Source organism: Myxocyprinus asiaticus, chromosome 49, assembly GCF_019703515.2.
Source record: "Myxocyprinus asiaticus isolate MX2 ecotype Aquarium Trade chromosome 49, UBuf_Myxa_2, whole genome shotgun sequence".
Lineage (NCBI taxonomy): Eukaryota > Metazoa > Chordata > Actinopteri > Cypriniformes > Catostomidae > Myxocyprinus > Myxocyprinus asiaticus.
The window spans coordinates 19,666,132-19,686,133 of NC_059392.1; the positions used below are offsets into that span (position 1 = coordinate 19,666,132).

General features: G+C 37.2%; 1 protein-coding gene across 1 annotated transcript in view; it reads left to right on the top strand.

Annotated features, from left to right (window-relative positions):
• Nucleotides 1-19,967, top strand: part of LOC127438139 (REST corepressor 3-like) — a 21,103-nt gene extending 1,136 nt beyond the window's left edge. The window contains exons 3-12 of the mRNA XM_051693474.1: nt 792-869; nt 965-1,017; nt 1,749-1,910; nt 4,203-4,327; nt 4,425-4,503; nt 4,911-5,129; nt 10,153-10,230; nt 10,317-10,374; nt 15,743-15,984; nt 16,069-19,967. Coding sequence (XP_051549434.1) covers nt 792-869; nt 965-1,017; nt 1,749-1,910; nt 4,203-4,327; nt 4,425-4,503; nt 4,911-5,129; nt 10,153-10,230; nt 10,317-10,374; nt 15,743-15,984; nt 16,069-16,413 — 1,439 coding nt within the window. The 3' untranslated portion in view covers nt 16,414-19,967. The remainder of the gene's footprint in view (nt 1-791; nt 870-964; nt 1,018-1,748; nt 1,911-4,202; nt 4,328-4,424; nt 4,504-4,910; nt 5,130-10,152; nt 10,231-10,316; nt 10,375-15,742; nt 15,985-16,068) is intronic.
• The last annotated feature ends 35 nt before the right edge of the window (nt 19,968-20,002 follow it).

Genomic DNA, 20,002 nt, shown 5'->3' on the forward strand with positions numbered 1-20,002 from the left:
TGATCAAATCTAAACAGGCCCCATTTCCAGCAGCCATCAATCCAACACCTTATCCTTGAGTAATCATGCTAAATTGTTAATTTGGTTCTAGAAAATCACTTGCCATTATATCAAACACAGTTGAAAGCTATTTGGTTCGTTAAATGAAGCTTAACATTGTCTTTGTGTTTGTTTTTGAGTTGCTACAGTATGCAATAGACTGGCATGTCCTAAGGTCAATATTAGGTCAAAAATGGCAAAAAATGCTATACAATGCTTGAAATTGCCAAAAAACTGAAGATTTCATACAAAGTTGTACACTACAGTCTTCAAAGACAAAGGACAACTGGCTCTAACAAGCTGACTACCTGAATGTACTGAATGACCAGGTTATCCCATCAATGGATTTTTCTTCCCTGATGACCGTCAGGGAAGAAAAACTCCAGTGATGGGATAGCTTAGTCATTCAGTGCATTCAGGTAGTCAGCTGACTTCATTTTATTGCTGCATAACGTTGCTGAGCCTAGAACTGACCAATTAAAGATCATAACACTGCCTTAAATCCAAACGGCAACTTTTTTTTGGCTTGGCAGTGTATATCTCCAATTATTTTTGTGTACATGTCTGAGAACCGATATTTAATAAGTTACATTTTTACCTTTTTGCACAATGGTAGCCAATTAATCAGAGTACAACAATAAAAACATAGCAATAGTATTCACCTATAAATAATACTATGTACACATGCATATTGTTCACACACTTTTTAACATTCTGTAAAAATCTGTTTTTATTTTATTGGGATATTGTAGGTTCCACAAAATACAGTGATAAAGACAGTGGTGGCATGCTCGTTTGGTCTCCACATCACACAATAGTTGACTCGAAATGTAAGTATGCAATGACCAGTGTCATATCTGTTTTTATTGGAAATGTATCATGCAGTCTGTATCACACTTAACATGTTTTTTTTTTCCCTCCACAGTGGATGAGTACATTGCCATTTCAAAAGAAAAGCACGGGTACAATGTTGAACAGGTGAGTTAACGGAACATGCTCTCAAAAGCAATGTTTCCATCCAAGTTGCAAATTTAATTTATGCGAAAAACCATAATATCGCATAGTTACATAGTTTCCATTCCATGTGTTCAAAAGAGCAAAATCGTCACTTCCAGAGAAATTGTACTGTGACTCTTTTTTTAATAATATACTTTTACTTTGTATCATGTCTGGGAGTGACAGTGCGTCACAGTTCTGGGAGCACTATGTGTTTGCGTTCCACCTTCTTTATGTCTTTACCGTGTGGGTCTATAATATATTTTTCACAAGTGTCAATAAACCTGCTCTTCGAGACAGTTATTATTTGACTTATTTGCTCTGCAAACTCAATGCAGTCTTTGGATTTTCTAGACACCGTTATTTCAGGATGACAAGAGCAATATTTCAGATGCGTTGATTGGTCCGCTGATTAGTTCTGTCCAATTAATCATTCAGTCACATGACATTTTTTGATGCGCATCTTGTATTCCTAATAAATTCAATAGTAGTTTATTCGGTAAATGTGTTTCCATCATAGTTTATGTGCATTTCACCTCAAGTGAGCATATACGTTTTTTTTAATGCACATTTCGGAGATTTTATTCGCATCTTGGTGTTTCCATACAGCAGTTTTTATGCGATATCCCAACATACAGGGAAGGAAACCCAGCTAAAGATGCATTTGCTGTTGGTGGTTTCTGAATGGATGTCTTCCATTGTGTGCTCCACAGGCTCTTGGCATGCTCTTCTGGCATAAACACAACATCGAGAAATCCCTGGCCGATCTCCCAAACTTCACCCCCTTCCCTGATGAGTGGACGGTGGAGGACAAGGTGTTGTTTGAACAAGCGTTCAGTTTTCATGGGAAGAGCTTCCATAGGATACAGCAGATGGTGAGTTCCTGCTCGGTGGCTTGACAGTAAGGACTGCCCAATTGCCCAGGGCCAGTGTGAGAGAGATTCAGGCCAGTTGCTAGAAATGTCACTTGCCCGATCGGGCCAGTGTTGCATTTATAACATTAGTGCCAGTGTTGTAGTCGAGTCACTAAATCTAGAGTCCGAGTCCTCACTGCTCAAGTCCAAGTCACCAATATTGTGTCCGAGTCGAGTTGCCAATAACCGCATACCAGTCCGAGTTACAAGTCCTTGTATATGTCATAAAATAAGCAAAAAATCACAATTCTGTTGCCAATTTAAGTTTATTGGCACACACATACACATTCAGCCTTTCAAAGTGTATTGTGCAAGAAACCATACACACAATAACAATACCATCTCTGTAGGTTTTATTTTTCTTAATGTTACTTGAAAGTTTGATATTGCTTTTAGAAATTAAGCAGTCTTCTTCATTTGTTTCTTGTTCATATTTTAGTAATAACTGTTTCTTTGTCTTGAATAATTACTTGAGAACTTCATAAAATTATATCTATCTATATCACAATGTTGTATATAGGGCTATACAATAATCAAGAAATTAAAAATGAGATGTCAGAAAATAACTTTACACTGTATTATTATTTGTAATTTATTGATTTTTTTTTTCTCAGGTATTGTACTCTAGTGTTATATTATCAGAAATCATTATAATTCAGGTTTTGGAGCAATTCACTTGATTTTTCATGGATGGATGATGGATGGATGTCCTTTTAACAGTGGGATTACTTAACTGCCTGCATTTGTGATACATTTGCATCACATGAGCCAGTCTCCGTCTCTATGCTGTCAAAACTGCACCTGTCAGAAATGCATGAACACTCATCAACATGATCTTATGTTCCAGTTATAATTATAACTCGTAATAATGATTTACGATTTTGTTCCACTTAGGAAAATGTTATTCTCCATTTCTTGATCCCTTTAAAACCATGGTTTCTGCCAAACAAACATGGTTACTTAGTTTTCAGTTACTACAAAATTACTATAGTAAAACCATGATTTCCACAAAAACTATGGTTACTGCAGTCTACAATATTACTATAGTAAAAAACATAGTTAAACTATGTATTATGCTATGTACTATAGTAAAACCATAACCAAAAATTAATTTTATTACCATAGTTTTCGTTTTCCTGTATCATCACTATGGTTTCACTACGAATATCATGGTTAAAATATGGTTACTGTAATAAAAACTTGGTAAATTTATTGCGAGAGAATGCAAAACTATTTCAGAAAAAAATTCCCACCCTGTCCTCAAAGGAGCTCTGTACTTCATTGAGGTTAACTTAATGTTAGTAAATATTGTCATAATGTAGTATTACATGACCATTTTCACCCTGTTTCTGGCCCTCTGTCTGAAACATTCTGTTTCTGTGAACTACCTTATGACAAGCCCACAGTTATGATTACATGATTGGAGAGCATATAAGGTGGAGAATCTCCCTTGATTGATTCGCCAGTCGACCGGGAGAGGGGGTGTGTCTCGATAAATTTGCTGCCTATATACGGGAAAATGTGTGTTCCCGATGCGTTAATTACGGCCAAAATATGGGTCGTCGTGGCTAATACGAGACGGATGAGAAAGCAGGCAGCCTTATTATCATATACTTCATTGCTTTTCATTGCACTCCACGTTCTTCTACCATGTTCAAATAATTTAATCTCACATCAATATTTTGAGGAATTATGTATTTCTTTGGTAAGTAACCATGTAATAAGCTACATCTCTGGGATAGTTGTAATTTTTTTTACATTAACAAATAATTTTTCAAACAATAAATATTAAAATGTTTTGTTTGTTTGTTTGTTTAGATGATCATCTATCATTAGTATTAAACATATGTTTTTATAATGGGTTTTCATTGTTTAATATTGAAAGTCTGAGACAAGACTAAAATGGTCAAATCAATACAGAAAAGGCATTTGAAAAGTACCAAAAATAAATAATGAAGGCCTGGTAAAAAGTTTACAATTCAGTTTAAATATGACTTCTATTTAGCCAAAAGAAAAAAGTTGAAATCTTTTAGTTTTAATAAAAAGTCATCCCTGAGACATGAAATTGCCTGATGTTCAAGAAGCACCAATGAGCCAGACATGTTCTTGACAGGTTTTGTGGAATTCACCTAATTTAAGTCATCAGATTTGTCACTTCTTTTGAAAGTGGCACAGTAAATCATCATAATTTACCTTTTTTTTTTTTTTTTTTTTTTTCAGCATTAATAACAGAATTTGATCATTTGATTGTAGTTGCCGGACAAATCTATATCCAGTCTTGTGAAGTACTACTACTCGTGGAAAAAAACACGGTCCCGAACAAGCCTGATGGATCGTCAAGCACGAAAGCTGGCAAACCGGAGTAATCAAGATGAAAGGTAATTTGTCCCTTTACAGGCTCTAGTTTTTAATCATTATTGATTTATTATAGTTTGTATGTTTCTGAAGCTCACTATACTGTTGCTTTTGTGTTAGTGAGGAGGAAATGGAAGAGGCCAACCCCATTGAGGCAAACGACAGTGATTATGACCCTACAAAAGAGACAAAGAAGGAGGTAACATGATTTGACATGAGTTTGTAGGAAATACATACTTTGATTCATGTAACTGACATGAGGGGATGTGATGGCCGTCTCCTTTAGCAAACATGTCAAAGTCAATATGAAATGGCGTTTGCAATCTATTTGACTTATATAATGTGGTGTATTTCTGCAAGAAAAAATGTTGGGCAGTACAATTTTATAAATTTTGAATTGAATGGCAAAAAGTGGGCTCTATACGACAGGTGGCTGGAGGGGAGGTGTTAAAAAAAAAATAGGGCTTGAAGTGAGCTGAAAAGGGAAGTTGTTGTAGAGGCGGAGCAAGTTATTATTATTTTGTTGAATAATTATGAAAGTACATGGGGTCAGTTTTGATTTCATGTTGACTTGTTTGGTAAATATTATTTGCTTTGTTTTGATAGAGTCACACCGAGCCTCAGACATTGAGTTCCAAGATTGGAATGGGACGGCGAGACCATCAGACCCTACAGCACCGCCATCACTCCCAGCGGTCAAAGTGCCGCCCACCCAAAGGCATGTACCTCACACAGGAGGATGTGGTGGCCGTCTCCTGTAGCTCCAGTGCAGCAAACACGGTCCTGCGTCAGCTAGACATGGAGCTGGTGTCCCTCAAACGGCAGGTATGTGTGATTTAATATTTGAAATTAAAGGTGCACACGGTCATTTTTCCCTTTATAAAAAAAAAAAAAAAAAAAAGTTTACAAAATGAAATAGTACTTAAGGCATGGTCACATTTACTTTTGCATGGCAAAATTCCACTGGCAAAGAAGGTGCGGGGGGATGTTCAGTTCATGTGAAACCAGCAAAAAACGAATTGCCAAGTGGTCTCTTTTTAATGCTGCACTATATACAGTGGCATGCAAAAGTTTGGGCACCCCTGGTCAGAATTTCTGTTGCTGTTAATAGTTAAGTGAGTAGAAGATGAACTGATCTCCAAAAGTCATAAAGTTAAAGATGAAACATTCTTTTCAACATTAAGCAATATTAGTGGATTATTTTTATTTTGTACAATTTTAGAGTGAAAAAAGGGAAAGGAGCACCATGCAAAAGTTTGGGTACCCCAAGAGATTTGAGCTCTCAGATAAATTTGATCAAGGTCTCGGACCTTAATTAGCTTGTTAGGGCTATGGCTTGTTCACAATTATCGTTTGGAAAGGCTAGGTGATACAAATTTCAAAGCTTTATACATACTCTGACTCCTCAAATCTTGTCCCAACAATCAGCAGCCATGGGCTCCTCTAAGCAGCTGCCTAGCACTCTGAAAATTAAAATAATTGATGCCCACAAAGCAGGAGAAGGCAGAATAAGAAGATAGCAAAGCATTTTCAGGTAGCCGTTTCCTCAGTTCATAATGTAATTAAGAAATGGCAGTTAACAGGAATGGTGGAGGTCAAGTTGCTCTGGAAGACCAAGAAAACTTTCAGAGAGAACTCCTCGTAGGATTGCTAGAAAGGCAAATCAGAACCCCTGTTTGACTGCAAAAGACCTTAAGGAAGATTTAGCAGACTCTGGAGTAGTGGTGCACTGTTCTACTGTGCAGCGACACCTGCACAAATATGACCTCATGAGTCATGAGAAGAAAACCTTTCCTGCATCCTCACCACAAATGTCAGCGTCAGAAGTTTGCAAATTAACATCTAAACAAGCCTGATGCATTTTGGAAACAAGTCCTGTGGACTGATGAAGTTAAAATATAACTTTTTGGCCACAATGAGCAAAGGTATACTACCGTTCAAAAGTTTGGGGTCACTTGCCTGAAAAGTTCCTCATGAACTTAAAAACCTTTTGATTTGAAGGCGTATGCTTAAATGTTTGAAATTAGTTTTGTAGACAAAAATATAATTGTGCCAAAATATTAATATATTTAATTACAAAACTAACATTTTATAAAAAAAAAATAAATAAAAAAAATTAATGGATTGGTTTTTGAAATGGATGACTTGGACCGAATAATTAAGAGAAGCAGCCACTAAGTGCCCAGAATATAGATGGGAACTCCTTCAGTACTGTTTAAAAATCATCCCAGGGTGATACCTCAAGAAGTTGGTTGAGAAAATGCCAAGAGTACATTTCTGCTAAATCTGGGCAGAGGGTGGCCACTTTGAAGATGCTCAAATATAATATAGTTTTGATTTATTTTGTATTTTTTTAGTCACAACATAATTGCCATATTTCCATTTCTATTATTCCATAGTTGTGATGACTTTACTATTATTCTAAAATGTGAAAAAAATAAAGAATGAGTAAGTGACCCTATACTTTTGAACGTTAGTGTATGTTTGGAGAAAAAAGGGTACAGAATTTCATGAAAAGAACACCTCTCCAACTGTTAAGCACGGGGGTGGATCGATAAGTTGCACAGGGGAACATTTCACTGGTAGAGGAAAGAATGGATTAAATTAAATACCAGCAATTTCTGGAAGCAAACATCACACCATCTGTAAAAAAGATGAAGATGAAAAGAGGATTGCTTCTACAACAGGATAATGATCCTAAACACTCCTCAAAATCCACAATGGACTACCTCAAGAGGTGCAAGCTGAAGGTTTTGCCATGGCCCTCACAGTCCCCCGACCTAAACATCATCAAAAATCTGTGGATAGACCTCAAAAGAGCAGTGCATGCAAGACGGCCGAAGAATCTCACAGAATTAGAAGCCTTTTGCAAGGAAGAATGGGCGAAAATCCCCAAAACAAAAATTGAAAGACATTTAGCTGGCTACAAAAAGCTTTTACAAGCTGTGATACTTGCCAGGGGGTGTTACTATTTACTGACCATGCGGGGTGCCCACCTTTGCTTCGGGCCCTTTTCCTTTTTTGTTATTTTGAAGCTGTAAAAGATGAATATAAAAAAGTAAAATTGTTTAAAATATGAAAAGAAATGTGTCATCTTTAATTTTAAGCCTTTTGGAAATCAGGCCATCTTTTGCATAGCTATTCACAGCAACAGAAATTTTGATCAGGGGTGCCCAAACTTTTGCATGCCACTGTTTATAAGTGAAAAAGAAACTCACTGCTAAAATGATATCCTTGTCCATTGTGAATATTCAGTGTAGCTGTATACGAAGCTCCGCCCACAGAGAGGTCACTGTCAAACCAAGCATGTCTTTCAAAGTTCACCAAACTTGAACTCCACGCGAAATCCACAAGAGGAAATTCTTTGCCACCGGAAGTCTATTGCGCGAAATTCACGATTGCGCAGATTCCCATTACCGTGGCTATTTCGTCCATGGAATTTCACCATGCAAAGTTAAATGTGAGGTGCCTTTAGGGGTGCAAGATATATCCATGGCCAACATATTATAGGCCGATTACTGGGAAAATTTAAATACTATTATTGCACCAGTAGTGGATTTACCGCTTAAATATGTGTCAATGATAGGACACTTATTTTTTGCCCACTTCTATTAAATTATTAAAAAATGCATTACAAATGCAATACACAAAACAATTACTTAAATACACCTCTTATGAAAATTTTTACTAGGAATGTCATAACATTAAAACATCAATTATTGATCGGCACATTATTTTATCGATACATTTTTGAGGCATTGATATATTAACGTTAGCCGACATTTAAATTAGAAGCCTATGTGTGCTGACCAATTTTACACACATGGTGCGTTTCAGGCAATCCGGTCGCAGTTGGAGAGGCACCATAATCTCTCTAGACCACTTGTGTTGGGATTTCATGTGGAGGGTCTCTGATTTCAAGACTGCATATATCAATCATTATGTCAGTGTGTTAACTGCATGATAATAATGTGCAAAAATTTAAGAACAAAACAAAAAAATTTGCGTATAGTTTCTGCCAATTATACTTGCATTTAATCTTAGCACAAACATGACATTAAGAGCAGAAATCTGAGTTATAGTAATGGAGTACCTGTGTGTAAACGAGTGTGTACTTCTCATCTGTCACTTTATGTTGATATCAGGCACACCAAAAAAGTTCTGTGAACTTGTGCATGTATGTGCTTTTCAGATTTTTCGATCAGATGGTTTAAGCCACACGGAAACGGCAAAGTTCAAAAATCTTGTTTTAGCTTAGCGGTTGATTGACAGGTAGAACTTTCACCCTTGAACTCCTTTCACCACACTTGCTTGGGAAGTCAAAAATCTATTATACCATTATAATGGATGCTACACCCCTGAATGCTCTAGTATATATGAAATGAAAACAAGTATTACGGATCTGTCAGAGTGATGGATAAAAATTAAGCATAACCTAGTTACGATGTAAAATTGGACCTGACAACACGATTCACAAATATGCAGGCTATTACGGCTCCATGTAGGGTGGTTTCAGTATATGACACTGAATACTGGTAAGCCTTTGCAGTAGATTTAAGGGTTCGGTGTAGCAACGAGTGGCCCATTTAAATCTGAAAAAACTGTCAATATATATTGAGAATCATCTAGAAAAGTTACTGATTATCAATGCGTGAAAAAATGCATTGATCACAGGTTTACTGAGTTTGAAGTCATTTTGATATTTATTTATTTTTTCTGGGACTTAATGTAAAAATGTCATGTGGTGTAACCGTCCAGAGAATCCGTCTAATTAAAAACTGAAATCCAGATCCAAGTCATGTGGCATAACCAACATGTAGGTAGCCATTTTTTTTTTTTTTTCATATCATTTAATATCAATATTTTGTTTTGGTCATTTGGTGTAACCCTGATAAAATTTATGGATGTTCTTGACTCAAATGTATGATGTCTTTGAAAAATATGTTTGAAAACAGTTTTGAAATTGTTGCGTTCACTTGTGCATTCAAGGTGAACGTATTTTAATACCTTTATTGATTACACCACGACATTTTAAAAGTCATAAAATACATTTCATTTGTAAAAAATACTATAAATGTTTTTCAAACAATTGTGAAAAACATGGAATAAAGATTAAATTTCCTAAACATTTGCATGTTTTAAACTACATTTTTTTCAAAGAGTTTTTATCACCTCTGACAACCTTATTTGTCAGTTACCCATTTGATGCTTAAGGGAAATTACTGTCGTGTTTTCACTTATTAACAGTGTTGGTTGTAATCGGAGTACTAAGTAATATAGATACTGTAATCTTAATTACTTTTTAGATAAAAGTAGTGTAACATTACATTTTAAATTCGTATTATAAGATTACAGTTACTGACTTTCAAATAAATTAAGTACATTACTTGGATTACACATTTCAAAAATTATTTTAAATATATTTTAAACATGTTCGTATGCGCATCTGTTTACATATTTGACAGCTGAAGAGTCACTAACAAGTTTTTGTAATGTGTGGTGCTGCGTTTGACTTGCATGCGACAATGTAAGCATTTCAGAAAGTAACTTAAAATTAATCGAATTACAAGATTAGACAAGTAATTGTAGTGGATTACTTACCAAACACAGCGTATACATTTATAAAAAGGAAGAATCTATCTGTATCGGCCAAGAAATTCCATATCGATGCATCCCGAATCACCTTGTTATTGGACATTTTTACTTGTACAAATGAATAAATCATGGCTGACTGTGAATCGTTTTGATTGTACATGAAGCATATAGACTGCTAGGTGGAAGCACAAAATGACATAAGACATAAGAAGGATTTTTAGCGTTTTCTTCTCTTTACCTGGTCTTGTTTTAGGTTCAAAATGCCAAGCAGTTAAATAGTGGACTTAAACAGACGATTGAAGATGGAGTTGATGAATTCCGGCTGCCTGAGGTGAAGCATGATTTAATCTGGAACTTGTTCATTTCTGCTCACATATTGTTGTCAGCTTTTTGCCAACTGTTTAGTTTTTGTTCCAGTGCACCCAAAAAATTAACGCCCGCTGGACAACAGATGAGCAGCTCCTGGCAGTACAAGGTAAATAATTTACATAAGGTATTTTACAACCATTCAAAACATTTAAATCATATACACTACCAGGCAAATCTTTAGACACTTCACTGAATTTGTTTCTCATCTTGAAAGGTTTTTGGTAACACTGTTTTAAAGTGTCTGTTACTGTCATTAATTACTGTAGTAATAACAATATGTAAGTACAAGCAGCTTTATACAATAATTAATACACAGCAACATAAACACTGTAAAAAAAACTTTTTTAACAAACCTAAAGGCTTATGCTTCATCACTTTTAAAGTGAAGGAAAAGCAGCCAAAAAGTGGTCAGCATACAAATGAACTGTTTAATTGAGGATGCTCATTTTTATATTCAGATCATATACACTCAGACCGTGCTACACTCCTTGTGGTAGTTGAAAACATGTTGTCAAATTAGCCAAAATTAGCCAAAATATTTAATAAACACTTTCAGTGGAGTCACGTGACGCTATGCGAGGTTCGGATGTGTGAACGGCGAGCTCTTTGCTTATTTTGATACTTTTAATGATGTAAACCGGTAAACCGGTGACACCCTGATCCATAACTGTTCTAGGAAGACAACATGTCAAAGAATTCAAAATCCTCGGACTCTGAAGACATTAAAAGACACTTACATGCTCAAGCTGACACCCCTCTGGAGGCCTCAGACCAGGGAGTCAGTTTGGCTGGAGAAGTAAAAGAGATTTGGCATGAATTGCTGAACGTATCGGCACTGCTGAAGAAGGTCGTTGCTGACTTGGAGGATCTTGCTGCAATACATTGATCGATCACTGCCATGGAGACTAAATTCACTGATGTGGTTACAAGAGTGGCGGATGTCTAGAACGGATCGATTATCTGGAGTAATCGGAGAGGGAACTAGCTGCTAATCCGCAAGTGACCAAGGCGGACTTGGAGCGTGTTTGGAAAAAGTTGGAGGATATTGAAAATCATAGTTGGCGAACAATATCCGAATTGTTGGAATTCCTGAGCATGCATAGGGTCAGAATATGGTGGAATTTCTGGACGGGCTCTTTCCGAGTCTGCTCGACATAGGCCATAAGCTGGAAATCGAGTGAGCTCTCAGAGATCCGGCTCGGCGATCCGCAGAAGGAGACAGGCCCCGATCAATTCTGGCCAAATTTCTGAAATCATCCGGTAAAGATGTCGTGTTACGTGAGGCAAGCAGTAAAGGAAGGCTTTCGTGGAAGAACCACAACATTTTCTTGTTCCCAGACTTTGCGAATTCGATGAGAGAAACATGATCGATTCAAGGAATGCAAGAAACTCTTACATCAACGGAAGGTCGCTTTTGCACTGATGTTCCTGGCCAAATTGAGAATAGATGCTAAGGATGGCCGCAAAATATTTACTTGTCCCCATCAAGCATTGTCCTTCATAAAGTCTATGGAGTGAGTAAGTCATTGTGTGATTCTCACGTTGCATCCGAGTGGACCGGCTCACTGAACATTCACTTGACTGTCCGAGGAAGCTGGCCGCCTTTTTTTGTTTCTTTTTGTGATGGTTCCGCCTAGCAGCTGGAATTTGTTTTGTGTAGTAACACTCCTTCAAGAAACTCTTACATCAACGGAAAGTCGCTTTTGCACTGATGTTCCTGGCCAGGTTGAGAATAGATGCTAAGGATGGCCGCAGAGTATTTACATGTCCCCAATGGACGATGTCCTTCATGGAGTCAATGGAGTGAGTGGGTCATTGTGTGGTGCTCGAGTTGCAGCTGAGTGGGCCTGACTCACTGAACATTCACTTGACCGTCCATGGAAACTGGGCACCTTTTTTTGTTTCTTTTTGTGCTGGTTCCGCCTAGCGACTGGAGTTTGTTTTGTATAGTAACACTCCTTTGGGACAGTGTTGTGGATGAATCTACACATTCTTTGTGTTTATCCCGCCTATTGGCTGGAGTTTGTTTAATCTGTTTTGTAATTCTGTCTCACAAAATTTGTATAGAAACACTGGACTTGAGCAATCCGATGGCAACGTTTTCGCGGGGGCTCTCGTGGACTGTTTGAGTTTAGAGGGAGGGATGCCTGTTGGCGCTGTCGTACGCGGGGTTAATGCGCACGTCTTTTTTCTGTTTGTTGGTTCGGGGGGAGGTTCGGGGTTTGATTGTTGCATTAATGTTGGAATGTGGTCTTTTAGAATCTTGTTTTTGACACACAATCTATATTTTCTTATGTCAAAATGTCAGATGTTAATATGAGTGGATTGTCTCTCTCCACATGGAATGTGAATTGGTTGGGGCACCCCATAAAAAGAGGGAAGGTTATTTCTTAAATGTAAGAAATATATAGCGTTTCTTAAAGAAACACATCTTTCCCCGCAGGAAGCTGAAAAATTGGGGGGGTTTCTTAATGCTGGCTCAAGTAAGAGCAGGGGAGTCATTATGTTAAGTAAACATCTACAATTCAACTGTCTCAAACAGATTAAAGAGAAATTCAGGGGCAAAGGTTGATTTTTGGCTAATATTTGCGCACCTAACGCTAATGATCAGGGCTTTTTTTTTTTATAGATCTTGAAGGGATGTTGCAAGCCGCTGGCACCCCTCATGATATAATATTTGGAGGAGACTTTAATCTATTGATGGACTCAGTCCTTGATCATAGTGAAGCAAAAGTTTGTAAGCCCCCTAGAGCAACATTGATGCTTCACATGATGTGTAAAAAATCTTGGACTTACAGATATTTGGAGACTTTTGAACCCATCTGGTAGGGACTATACATTTTTTTTTTTTTTTTTTTCATCAGTTCATAAGATTTATTCTAGAATATTTTATTTTATATATATAAGTCCCTCATTTCATCTGTTGTTGATTGCTCAATTGGAAACACCTTAGTCTCAGATCACGCCCTGGTGAGTTTAGAGGTGTTGCCACATACGGAGAAAAATAAATAATTTAGTTGGTGCTTTAATGTAACCCTTTTGCAAAATCCTGAATTCCGACAAATGTTAAAGGCTGAAATTAATGTTTATATGGAGACCAACTGGTCCTCAGTATCCTCTGTGGGTGTGGCTTTGGAGTTAATTAAGGCAGTTCTTAGGGGTCGGTTCATACAGTATGCCTCATTCATCAAAAAAATCCAAAGCACGAGAACTCGTGGAGTTGGAAGGGAATATTAAAAGTGCAGAGGCAGAGCTGCAGCACCGAATGTCGTCTGATGGCCTCGGAGAATTGACCCAATTGAAATACTGATATAATACTATTTTGTCACAGAAGGTGGTATTTTGGCTATTCAGGGCAGGACATTCATACTTTGAGTGGGGGGACAAAGCAGGAAAACTTCTGGCAAGATATATAAAGCAGAGAGAGTCTTTTTCTACCATTGCCTCAGTGAAATCTGCTGGTGGTGAAAGTTTTACCATGGCCATTGATAATAATAACGCTTTTAAAGGATTCTATCTTGATCTCTATATATCCGTCTTTGTCTACTGATGAAAATATTAGAAATTTTGTGGAACCATTAAAATTACCTAAACTGATGACTGAGGGAAAAAATTCTCTTGATTCTGTGAAAACCTTGGAGGAGTTTGGCGAGGTAATTAAGGTCTTGCCTGCAGGCAAGTCTCCGGGGCCAGATGGCTTTGCCGCTGGGAGGTGTGGCTTATAAGCTTCTGCTTTACACAGATGATATTTTATTATTCGTCTCTGACCCTACTAGATCTATGCCTTGCCTCCACAGAATTATTAATTCCTTTTCTAAGTTCTCAGGATACAGAGTGAATTGGTCTAAATCCGAAGCTTTGGCTCTGACAGCGTGTTGCCCTGTAACAGCTTTTCAGCCAGGCAACTTCCAGTGGCCCAGGCAGGGCATTAAGTATATGGGCATTTTATTTCCATCAAGTTTGAGTGATTTAGTTAGTTAATTTTGATCTTTTAATAAAAAGGTTTTCGAGTGATGTGGACAGGTGGGCTTCTTTACATTTGTCTATGATTGGGAAGGTTGATGTTATAAAAATGAATAGTATTTTAAAATTCAAATACAGTCTCTCCCCATTGAAGTTCCCCTCATTTATTTTAAACAATTTGATAGTATAGCCAAATTCTTTATTTGGAATGGTAAACGTCCTCGGATGCATTGTAATAAGTTACACAGGCCAGTTGACAAAGGTGGGTTAGGTTTCCCCAAGATTTAGTTTACTATTATGCTTTTGGTCTCAGACATCTGGAACATTGGTCGCTCCCACCGGAGAGGGCCCCTCCCTGGTTTTGCATTGAACAAGAGGCCCTTGCCCCTATTTCAGCATTACAAAGTCTTTCTACCAAATTGCCCAGAAAGGTAAAATCTAATCCCGTCATTTCGCACTTGTAATCAGTGTGGTCAAAGGTTTCCTGCATGTTCAATTCAGATATTTATCTGAATGTTGCCTCAAGCATATGGTTGAACCCTAAATTATGCATTGATAAGTCCCCCTTTTGCTGGACGGAGTGGATTGTGAGGGGTGTTGCTACGCTTGGAGACATGTACAAAAATGGAGTATTGAGATCTTTCGATAATAATATACATCAATTTGGGATTCCGAGGTCTCAATTCTTCAGATATTTACAGTTGCACCATTTATTATGTACTGTCTTTGGAAGTAGTTTAAAGACCCCTGAAGTGGCAGACACCCTTAGTGTGGTGATTGGTGTGTTTGGGAAAGGTCACGAAGCATCGGTGTACTATTCTTTGCTGATTCAGAGTTATGGGAAAAGGATATGAACGTGGCACTGGAGGATGGGGAGTGGGAAAGGATTCTAAAAAATGACAGATCTATGTACAGAGACATTAAGATACGTCTTATGCAATTTAAGATCATACATAATTTCTATTGGACCCCCTCTAGGTTGTATAGACTTGGTTTAATAGATACACCTACCTGTTGGAGATGCCAGTCAGAAGATGGGGACATAGCCCATGCTTTTTGGTTCTGTGCAATGATTCAGGCGTTCTGGTCAGAAGTCCAGAACTTCATCAGTGAGGTCTTGGACACTGACGTTTCTCTCTGCCTGAGACTGTGTATTTTGGGGGATGGGACAGTCATTGATGTAAATGATAAATATATATATAAAAAAAAAGTGGGTTCTATCCAGTGTGATGATTGGGAGGAAAATAATTCTTAGGGGGTTATGGGGGGTTGGGAATAATAGGGATCTAAATGATTCCATGTATTTGTTCTGTTTGTCCTAATTTGTGTGTGTGTGTTTTTATTTTTTTATGGAATCAATAAAATGTTAATGACAAAAACAAAAAATGCACACGACACACTTAAAAAAAATAAAATAAAAAAAAAAAATAAACACTTTCAGTGGAAATCAGTGGAGTGTGGAGATCAGATTGAGTCTGGATCTAGCAATTGTTTTTATCCCATTCATTCAGGTGTACGAAAGTACGGGAAGGATTTCCAGGCTATCGCTGACGTCATCGGGAATAAAACAGTGGGACAAATGAAAAATTTCTTTGTGAACTATCGCCGGCGCTTTAACCTGGACGAGGTGCTTCAGGAGTGGGAGGCGGAACAGGGAACCCGAGCCCCCAATGGAGATGGTGCCAACTCTGGTGAGGAAGGAAAGAACAGCAACACCTCCTCAGGAAAGAGCACAGATGAGGAAGAGGAGGAGGTAAGGGAAAAAGTTCAAACATAGCAATGCTCTTCACAAAGGACAGTAATTACTTACATTTATTTCCAATTTTATCTCATTAAGGGTCAGGTGACTCCAGCGTCTGGTCCATCTCCTGTAGCCACATCATCAGCTTTAACGCCCGCCATCACCTCCACCTCTTTCAACCAGCCCCCGCCCCTTCTGCGCCCCTCCCTGCCTGCCACCCCAGCCCTACATCGCCAACCGCCACCATTGCAGCAGCAAGCCCGCTTCCTCCAGCCGCGCCCCGCCCTCAACCAGCCACCGCCGCTCATTCGACCCTCCAACACCCTCCCTCCACGCCTCAACCCCAGACCTGCAGCTCCTGTTCCCATTGCCCCGGGCCAGCAGCTGCCCACTCTAGTGGGCATCCAGTCTGAGACGCCCCCCTCGTCTTCTCTGCATTGACAGGTTTATATATGAATTAGATCATTGTGAATACTAGAATAAATAATAGTCTATTGTTAAATGTATATATTAGGCATGTGTTAGGTATGTGTCTATTTATTTGAAATACGACAGATTTGTTTCATTTTAGATTTTGTAATCATGTTGTAACACTTCTAAAAACTAAAATATATTTCAGCACTTTTACCTGGTTTTTGTTTGACACCAGTGCATTCAAAGTACAGTGTAATGTCATACCTCTTAGAAAAAGGGTTTGCTTGTTGTTTTGTTGATCTTCTGTCATCTGTGGTGGTTCTCTTGTCTTGGTTACTGTGTTTATCACAAGCCATTTCAGCATTTAATAATGTGCAGGATATAAAGTATTGAAATTTAAAATTTAATAATCACTAGTGAAAATGCACTTTTTATATCTGTAATTAGGTTTGCAATAGTAAAATTGTTAATTCTTTGTATCAAATGATGTCATTACTCACAGAAATAACTATTCTTGATATCAAAACTAGAATTTTAACTAGATTAGCATGAAGCTAGAAAAATGACAATTTCATTTTGTAAATTTGAATTTTAGACGTGGCATTTAACAATAGTTTAAGCTGTAATTTTTTTTCATTTACGTATCTGGATTTTCACTAGTAAAACTTTACAATTATCTGTCATTCACTCCTGTTTGAAATGCAGTTACAGATATCTTTGATTAATTTCATACTTATATTACAAATTCACATGTCATTAATGCACTTCTTGCTTGTAAAGACAATTTTTATATCAATAATTGTTACTAGTGCAAATGTCCATTCATGATATCATCAACTGAATTACAACTAGCAAAATTTTATTTTTAAAATCTAGTTTGGTTTTTAATAATAACTGTAATGTTATTGTAACTAGTAAGAATGCTTACAATATCTTTAATTACTCTTCGATTTAGTGATATCTGAAATCCATTTCCAGATGTTGAAATTAATATTGCCATTAGTGAAAACCAAGTTACAGATATCAAAAATGAGCATATTTACTTGTTAGGGCCCAAGCACTGAAAGTGCGGGGGCGAGGGGGTCTGTAGCTCCCGCTTGAAAATGGGCATGTAAGTGGGGCTCTGTAGCACCCTCATTTTCACCTATAGTCACCAAAATTGGTACATATATAGTTCTCATCAAGCCAAACAACTTTCATACTTGCAGTCATTAGCTCTGCTCAACAAGAAGTCGGCCATTTTGGATTTTCTGAAAATCACAAGCTCTGAACTTTTAAATACTCCTAGGGGATTCATGTGACTGGCACCAAATTTGTGCAACATCATGCCAAGACATTGTAGATGCTAAATTGCGAGCAGATTTTTGATGTTTTGAATGATGTCGCCATGGCGAAGCAATACATTTATGGCTAAAAATGTGAAACAGGAACTTCATTATATCTTCTGTGTTTTGATGAAAATTCAGCTGTATGATTGGTAATGGGGGCTGAACACATCAGAGTCGCTGGCCATTAGGTCTGGGCAAAGGTTCACACATGGGGGAATTGGGGGGAGACTCTGTAGAGCCATCATTTTCACCTGCAGTCACCAAAATTGGTACATGTATAGTTCTCATCAAGCCGGACAACTTTCATAATTGTAGTCATTAGCTCAGCCCAACAGGAAGTTGGCCATTTTGGATATTTTGAATATTGCAGTCTCTGAACTTTTAAATACTCCTCCTAGGTGATTCATGAGACTGTCACCACATTTAGACAACATTATGCCAAGACACTGAAGATGCTAAAGTGCCAACAGATTTTGAGATATCAAACGGTGTTGCCATGGAGAGGCATTAAATTAATGGCAAAAAATGGTAAACATGAAGTGTCATATCTTCTGTGTGCAATGTGTGATTTAGATCAAAATTGATATGTACGTTTAGTCTTGGGGTCTAATTACATGAATTTGTCTGTTTTGGGTCACGGTCAGAGCGCCACCACCTGGCAGCAGGAAGTGTAGCTCTTACAACAGACTTTAAAATAGTCCTGTTGTATTTACCCAAATTGCTTCAAAATTGTTTAGAATAATGCCAAATGCATGTCCACTTTGCATTGTTTTCCGAAAGCCACGGGGTGAATATGGACCAGTTGTGCTTTGGCACAACATCGTTGCTTGCAGCTATATTAATTCAGTTGAAGTACTTATTTACTAAGTTCATTGCTGATATATAAATTGGAATTTCATCTAGCATGAAATTATAGATATCTGTAATTGTTTTTTAACGTGATTGAATGACAGATCTTTGTGAAATTATACTACTAAAAATGCAGTTACAGATATCAGTAATGATTTTACTAGTTGAAATTCCATTTTTGATATCAAGAATGGGTATTTCCTTGTGTAAAGTCATCATTTAAAAAAAAAGTTTTTTTTTTTGTGTTTTTTTTTTTACAAGTGCAAATATAATTACTGATATAAAAAATTACTATTTTTACTATTTTTTCCATTCCTGATGTATTTTAACTAGTGAAAATGTTACTGTAGATATCTATATTTCACATCCTACATGTGATTAAATGTCAAACGGGCTTGCCATACTGTGCTTTTATATTTTTAATCTTGGTGCTATGGACTGACAGGTGAACAAATGCCTGTCCAAATTTTCTTGCCATCAAAGTGCTCTTAACAAATAAGTGGAAATCATCTCAAACTTTACAATTGCTTATAAAGATCAAAGAAGAAATCTTAGTTTTCTGTCATACATGTTCATAAGTTGTTACGAACTCATTTTATCAAATCTTTTTTTCATTGTTGGCAAATTCTTTTTTTTTTTTTTTTGTAACACACTAAAACCCTATTTGGTCCCTTTCAAAAGTAAAGCACTCATTTCAGCCTCATTATTATTTTGTTTTATTATTTATTTGGGTCCATTTATGAACCTGTCTGAAGTACTTTGAAGTGTGAATGATCCAGATGTTTCAGCCAGACATCAAGTTGTTGGGTCTTTTTCCACTGAATTCCAAATTGTAGGATTCTGCAATTTTAACAAGAGGATAAACATCTGAAGATGGAGATTACTGTGTGAACTTGTTCAGTTGTGTCAGCCTGTACAATTTTCTCATTATGACTTCATTTTCTCTCTTTTATCAGAGTACTTGTTCTTTAGGTGTTTAATGACCTGATCATTTGTGATATTTCTATTTAATCTGTCAGTTTTTATATACATGTTTCTTTGCCTGTGTGCAAACCTTGGCACTTAAAAAGCTAATTTTAAAGCTAATATGAGGAAGATTTCTGCTCATAACTGCTGTTTCTACTGTGTGCATTTTGACTGCAGATTGGAACATGCTTGAAATGTCTCAAACAATATGAAACCATTCAGTTGGACGATGTTAAGCATTATTTATTTATCTTATGATGGATATTCCTCAAGATTTGTTTTTTAAACAGCAAAGACTACAAGAGGTGTGGCGGCATTTTATGTGTAAAAAAAAAAAAAAAGTCTCTTACAAGTTGTGCCTAAAGCATGTTCATATGTAAAGTGTAATGCTCTGTCATGTGCTTGTCATATTGAAGTATTAAACACTTCCACTTTGAACACAGACTCTTGTTTCGCTTTACACTGAATTTCAT